This window comes from Gadus chalcogrammus, chromosome 4 (genome assembly GCF_026213295.1).
Source record: "Gadus chalcogrammus isolate NIFS_2021 chromosome 4, NIFS_Gcha_1.0, whole genome shotgun sequence".
Taxonomy (NCBI): Eukaryota; Metazoa; Chordata; class Actinopteri; order Gadiformes; family Gadidae; genus Gadus; species Gadus chalcogrammus.
The window spans coordinates 2,487,884-2,495,383 of record NC_079415.1 but is presented as its reverse complement, the minus strand read 5'-3'; the positions used below and the strand labels follow the sequence as shown (position 1 = coordinate 2,495,383).

General features: G+C 43.2%; 1 protein-coding gene across 2 annotated transcripts in view; it reads right to left on the bottom strand.

Annotated features, from left to right (window-relative positions):
• LOC130381811 (NLR family CARD domain-containing protein 3-like) overlaps positions 1-2,597 on the bottom strand; it is a 119,455-nt gene extending 116,858 nt beyond the window's left edge. For both annotated transcript variants that reach the window (XM_056589587.1, XM_056589588.1), the window contains exons 1-2: positions 1,317-2,597; positions 1-58 (exon numbers count right to left, since the gene is read on the bottom strand). The exon at positions 1-58 is cut by the window's left edge and continues 39 nt beyond it. In XM_056589587.1, coding sequence (XP_056445562.1) covers positions 1-58; positions 1,317-2,328 — 1,070 coding nt within the window. In that variant the 5' untranslated portion in view covers positions 2,329-2,597. The remainder of the gene's footprint in view (positions 59-1,316) is intronic.
• Between the last annotated feature and the right edge of the window lie 4,903 nt (positions 2,598-7,500).

The following is a 7,500-nucleotide window of genomic DNA, read 5'->3' as shown; positions in this document are numbered from 1 at the left end:
GTGGTCTTAGAGGTAGGACCCCCATCCTCTCTCTCCTCATCCATAGTAGACTGGAGACCTGGACACAAACACAACTACATATTGTTTCTGTGGAATCTGTTTGAGTACCGAACGAGAAATAACTGCAGTGAAGACTTCCTATCCTTCTCCTTTCCGATATACACTCTATCACTATCTATGTCTAGATCTATACACCCTATCACTCTCTATATCTATATCTATACACTCTAACACTATCTATGTCTAGATCTACACACTATCACGATAGAGTAGTATGTATGTCTGCTGCCTTTCTGTCTACGTGCTGCATGCTGTCTACGTGCTGCATGCTGGCTGTCTGCATCCTGTCTGTCTGTCTGTGCTGTCTGTCTGTCTGTCTGTCTGTCTGTCTGTCTGTCTGTCTGTCTGTCTGTCTGTCTGTCTGTCTGTCTGTCTGTCTGTCCGTCTGTCTGTGCTTCTGCGTCCTGTCTGCCTGTCTGCCTTTCTGTCTGTCTGCGTCCTGTCTGTCTGTCTGTCTGTCTGTCTCTCTGCCTGTCTCTCTGCCTGTCTGTCTGTCTGTCTCTCTGCCTGTCTGCGTGTTGTCTGCCTGTCCCTATTACATTGCTTTTATATTTTTACATTTACCTTTAAGGCATTAAGCAGACGTTTTATCCAAAGCAACTGACAACGGTTTGTTCACACATAGACACACCGTCGGCCCATACAGGGACAAAGGACACGCCCATACAGGGACAAAGGACACGCCCATACAGGGACAAAAGACACGCCCATACAGGGAGAAAGGACACGCCCATACAGGGACAAAGGACACGTCCATACCGGGACATTTGTTTGGGGCCCCCAGCAGAACATGTTAGTCTTGTTGCAGAGTGGGATACTTACATCCCACCAGTAGGGGCAGTAGTGCCATCGCTGTGTGCAGTAGCTCACAACTAGCTAACCTGAGCTAGCCATCGGATGTACGGTCGCTATGCAGGAGAGCCACGGTTATGGGTTGTCAATAAATAAGTTAAGAGTAAAGTCTGTGTCCGTCTCATTAATGTTAGTATACCCAAAATACTGAGCCCAGATGTTAGCTTCATGATTATGTCTGATCATAATCACAACATTACCAACTATGCATTACATAATATAACAATGTAATACCTGTTGGGTTTTATACAAGCAGGGTTAATTGTGACTGTTGACACAAGATGTCAGCCATCATCTTCATTCCCAGTAGGATCTGAATGAACGTCACCTCCCGCTGTGTGGATGGACTCTCCATCCCAATAGTTATTGTGTGTTGTGATGAATCAAACTAAACAGACACTTACACTTCTTTTGTGTTGGCTCTAGGACAACCAGCTTCTTCATCTCCTTGTTCAGTGTCCCTACGTATTTCGGTGGACGGAAATCCACCTTCGTCCAGTCCCTGGTGGGTGGAGGATCCTTCAGGGATCTGAAGGCCTGGAGGAGGTGGAGGTGGTCTTTAGTGTGTGAGAGCTGCTTCACCTCTGAGCTTCTATTGGTCAGATCTTCTATTTCCTGCCCCAGCTCTTTGATGAGACCATCAGCCTCTTTCTCTGTGGATTTCAGTTTTTCTTGAACACACTTTTCAACAGAGTGCTTCAGAGCAGTGAGGACCTGCCGACCATCGGCCATCTCTCTGTCTGCTTCTGCTTTGCTCTGATTCGCTGTGTCATTGATGTCCTGAGTCTTTTGTTTTCTCTCACGGATCATCTGCTGAACTTTAGCCTCCATCTTCCACAGCTGGGCCATCTTCACTGTATATTCCTCCTTCAGAGGTACAACAGGATGGGACTTGTGGTTCCTCTTTTTGCACACCACACACAAACACACCTGGTCAGTCTGACAGAAGAGCTCCAGAAGTCTGTTGTGTTTCTTACACATCCTGTCTTCCAGACGGTCCATAGGGTCGACCAGCCGATGTTTCTGCAGGCTAGCGACCGTCCAATGTTGCTCCAAGTGGGTTCGGCAGTAAGAGGTATAACACACTATGCAGGACTTCACAGCCTTCAGCTGGATCCCAGTACAGATGTCACAGGGAACTTCTCCTGATTCAACACAAGGCGGCTCTTTGACTGGTACAGTCCTACAAAACCGATCAACCATCTCTGATAAGAAGATATTGACCCGTAAATCAGGTCTTGTGTGGAACAGCTCGTTGCAAACAGGACATTTGTACTGGACTTGGTCATCCCAGAACGTTGTAATACAGGTTCTGCAGAAGTTGTGCCCACATGGTGTGGTGACTGGGTTGTTGAACACATCCAGACAGATGGAACAGGAGGAGACCTCCTCAGACCCGGAAGTAGCAGAGGCCATTCCTAGAAAACATGTTTTATCAGGTTTTAAAACATTACAATATTATTACATTTACATTGTGGGCATTGAGCAGACGGCGGGAAGTTATGCAGAGTATAGGTGAATTCTGAGCAAGTGAGTTTTGTATCTAACTCGTATATTAATGTTCGAAAGAGGGTTTAAACTCATAGTTCTAATGCAAGTGTTTTTAATATTGTATATTCCTCGTTTCAATCAGAAATCTTCAACACGGCGCCCTGCCAACAGCATCAATGAGGATTACAGTAAACCTGGTGGACTCACCTTATAATGAGGATTACAGTAAACCTGGTGGCCTCACCTTGTAATGAGGATTACAGTAAATCTGGTGGACTCACCTTATAATGAGGATTACAGTTAACCTGGTGGACTCACCTTATAATGAGGATTACAGTAAACCTGGTGGACTCACCTTATAATGAGGATTACAGTTAACCTGGTGGACTCACCTTATAATGAGGATTACAGTAAACCTGGTGGACTCACCTTATAATGAGGATTACAGTAAACCTGGTGGACTCACCTTATAATGAGGATTACAGTAAACCTGGTGGACTCACCTTATAATGAGGATTACAGTAAACCTGGTGGACTCACCTTATAATGAGGATTACAGTAAACCTGGTTGATTCACCTTATAATGAGGATTACAGTAAACCTGGTGGACTCACCTTATAATGAGGATTACAGTAATCCTGGTGGACTCACCTTATAATGAGGATTACAGTAAACCTGAATCTGACTTAAATTCACAAATTGTTGTTGTTTGTCTCCAGACAGAGAGAAGTGCCTCCATGTCGTGTTACTTTGATCACTTTACATTCAATTTAAAGTAATAATTCACTCTCAAAGTACATTTCTATCAGTTTAAAATAAGGTACGTGTGTGTCTAAACCACGTTAGCATGGGGTGAGCGGTCTCTGACTCCTGCCCGGCTGAAACATTTGACGTCACAACGCTACAGGTCCAGAGGTCGGTGAGAGGAGTTAACAGGGAAGCTCTTTTTCTCTCCCGGGAAACTATCTAGAGCGTCAAATACAACGTTATCCAAATGACACAAAGCCACACTTATCTACAACATGGGAAGCATTTAATAATGCTGAATCGTTATAAATTAAATAAAGTAGCCTAAGTATAGTAATATTAACCAAAAATGGGCATGTGTATTTTACAGATGTAAACGACAACATATTTTTAGTCTGCAATTACTGTTGTTGACGCTGTGACCTCATTTTTGTCATTTATGTTCTTTGTAAGGTGTGTCAAGGAAATGGTTCCAGTTGACTGTACCTTTAAAACAATTTAGGCGAGGAAAGAACCTTTACATTCCACCTTTGAATACTTTTACTATGTTTATTACTTCAGGATTCCTGACGAACAGGTTGGTTGCATTTAGTGAGCAGTGAACCATTCTGCTCCAGCCATTGCCAATTTGGTTCACGATAGAATGTTTTTGCTTGTTCTCTTCCTGGTAGGCAAACATTCAAAACTTTGAACTTTTGAACTGCCCAACGCAATGTGTTACAACTATCGCTAATGGAAAAAGCTTTGCAAATCGATAAATATGTAGTGTTAAGATAAGTGTATGCATCCATGCTAAAGTTGACTAAAAAGAGGAATACAAAATCAACTTCTGGAAATCGATCTTAATGCCTTAATTAAACAAATGAGGAAAAATCCAACCTTTTAGGCCACCAATTTTCTTTGTGAATAAATAATGTATCCTAAATAAAGTGGCAGATTGGCATGGTTTTATTTCAGTTAGCCTATTAGCTTGTTTGATTTGCAGTGAGAAATCATTAGGCTAACTAAAAAGAACCATGCCAATCTCTAGTGATGATGTGGGGCTATTTTAATTCCAAATGCCTAGGTGACTTCATCAGGATGCATCGATCCTGGATCCAATAAATAAATGGCCTTTAAAAATAAAAATCTGCCTGCCTCTATGGGAATTTAACATAGGGGTTCCTATACTTATGCACCCTGTATTTGAATGAAGAACATTTATTTGTTTACAATACATTATTCATTCACAAAGAAAATCGGTGGCCTAAAATGTTGGATCTTTCCACATTTGTTTAAAAAAGGCATTAAGATCAATATCCAAAAGATGATTTTTTTTATTCCTCTTTTTAGAAAACTTCAGCATGGGTGCATAAACGTATTCTTACCACTGTATTTTTAAGTCACCTTGCCGAGAAATCTGAAATATAGATAAAATAATTTTACATTTTCTATTGAGTTTCTTGGCTTTCCACTTGACCTTGGGATTAGATGATGTTGCTACACATATGATCACCTGACTCGATGCCTCATGATTTGAGGAATTTATGTTTTAAGATTTCATCACCGTCTCCCATACATTCCTCTGGTCAGTGTCTTGTTCCAGAACTACAATGTTCCATATAGAGCTGCCTTTGGGCATCATGACCGTCACACTAAACCAGTGGTTCTCAAATGGCGGTATGCGTACCCTTAGGAGTACTTTGGAGTACTGCAGGGGGTACTAAGAGATTTTCAGAAAAGAGAGAAAGCTAACTCATATATTTTTCCCCCTCAGAAAGGTTCAATTCAGAATGCTTGACCATAGAAAATAATGGCGGAATTGTTGACTCAGAGGTTGAGATATGTGTCGTACAAATATAAATAATAATTGCAACAATAACAACAGGTATAGGTACCTAACCAGATTCCTAGCGTTAAAGTCACCCAGGGTCACCGGGTGCTTGACTCCTAGCTGAAAGGTTCTGAGGGCAATCCCCAATGTCTGGAGTCTTCAAGATGACCCCAACCCCTGTCTCTGTACGGTCTAACCCCAACCTGCTCCTTAATGACCTGTCTCTGTACTGTCTAACCCCTACCTGCTCCTTAATGACCTGTCTCTGTACTGTCTAACCCCTACCTGCTCCTTAATGACCTGTCTCTGTACTGTCTAACCCCTACCTGCTCCTTAATGACCTGTCTGTACTGTTTAACCCCTACCTGCTCCTTAATGACCTGTCTCTGTACTGTCAAACCCCTACCTGCTCCATAATGACCTGTCTCTGTACTGACCAACCCTACCAGCTCCTTAATGACCTCTCAACAACTGTCATCAACCTACTGATAAGATTCAAAGTTATTCATATTTATGGTCTATCACGGATAAGAGTGGACTACAGTACCTTCGTCGTCTTCCTGCTGTGATGAAGTGAGCCACACCAAACCGTCCGACTCGTAACAAGAAAATGATGAACCAACCAGTTGGACCAGTTCCCCTCCGAGTTCATACTCCTCCCAGACTCTGATTTTATATGAGCTGCGTATTTACGGTCACAGGGCGCTGTTGTCTCTCTTAACTTTGGACGAGAGGCAGGGTGTTTTTTCCTAGACGCAGATTCATAGACCCTCTCATTCTCAAGGAGGGGAAAGCTGTGGAGATGCTTCCCGGACGTTTCTATTGCACTATTTAATAACTATTCATCATCCACACAGAAGGCCTCAAAGGGCTTCAAGCGTGTCTGATAAGATCAAGTTCACCATGCGGATATCATACCAACTTCTCCCTGTGCTGGTTAAACCGCTATGAAGGCAGGACCATACATAGACTTGTGGTATGAAATCACACCCAGATCTGTGATGCAGGCCCACAGAGAACAGGACCCAGTACATGATGACGTTTAACCGCCTTCAGTAACCAAGATGTGGTTAGTGTCTAAATAATGCAATCATAATACCGCACTGCAAATATAACAACAGTTCATACTGTCCCAAGTACCTTTAAAGTCTCCCAAGGACGCAAGAAGACACAAGAAGAAACAGTCATTATTAACGTCAACCTGACACTTGACTCCAGGCTGGAAGGTTCTGTGGGCATCGAACCCAGAATGCTCCTCTGTAGAATGCTCTAACAGGGAGCATCTCGTCAGGAAAGTTCCTCTTCGTCTTTCTCGTATATCGCATCATCTCTCCCCGTCTTCGTTTAATGCGCCTGCATCACCTTCTCTCCCATGATGGTCAGCAGCTCGCGGTTTTCAATTATCTGGTTATCACTGGTTATCAGCACAATTATAAAAACATCAATAGTAGGCTACACAATTATTGCATCGATTTCAATGGAATGAACACATGCCCTTCTCAAGCTAGACCTAATCATGTCGATATCGCTGCACATCCTATGGAGATGAGGCTAAAGTGCTGCCTAGTGTTGCGTTCAGAGTTTGGAACGACTTGCTGGTGTGGAAGCGCTTCCGCTTTTTAATATTGCTCATGTGTTACATATTTTAACATTGAATTTCCGATTGTTCTCCACATTGGAACAGTGCTTGTCTGCGTTCTATGATCTAGCGCCCTTAAAAGGGCGGCCGTTCAGCATGCTTCCTCCACATTGGGAAACAGCCTCGGTCTATTCTCAGAATTCCGAGGGATGAAAGACAAATAGGGGCCGTGCCTCCGAGGAGTGCCGCAAGAAAGCTGGGAGATTTTCCGACTTCCGACTCGGAAGGCTGGCGTCAGGATCAAGAACACAACATGAACCATCAGCTGTATACAGCATGGACCTATTAAAGAAAGGACAGCGGATTAAGAAAAATTGCACCCATTAATTAATTAATGAAAACTGCTCAATGGCGCAGGGCAACATCAAGGAGAGATTTGCTTCCCCATCATGGGAGCCAGCCACGCACTAGTGCCTGACGTGCCGGATGGAGAAATATTCTCGTTGTCCAGCATTGTTAGCATTGTAGCATCATAAGCAAGAGGTCTGTCTACACATCCCTCGGCGGCTTTAAGCGCTAATAAGTCTACACAGTGCCTAAAAACCATCAACGTCATTCATGTTAGGTAAAAGGAAAACCTCGGACACGACAAGTTAACGGAGCCGTGCACTGAGCCCTCTCGGATGCCGGACCGAAACAACATTTGTTTCTCTACGACTCCTTTCAGCTGCCCATCCCTTCTTCTCCTGCAAACAATAAATAAATAAAACGGCTAATAAAACGAGGTGGCGATTTGAAAAGAGAAAACTTAAATTTATTTAATTAGTACATGGCATAAAGATAATTATGAGCATTTGATTGATATCCAGTCATTTTTTGCGGAGACACATTCCTGTTCCCCACTTGTATTGGGGTGAACGGAGATATCTACATGGGCCCCTTGAATCGAGGGACCCGT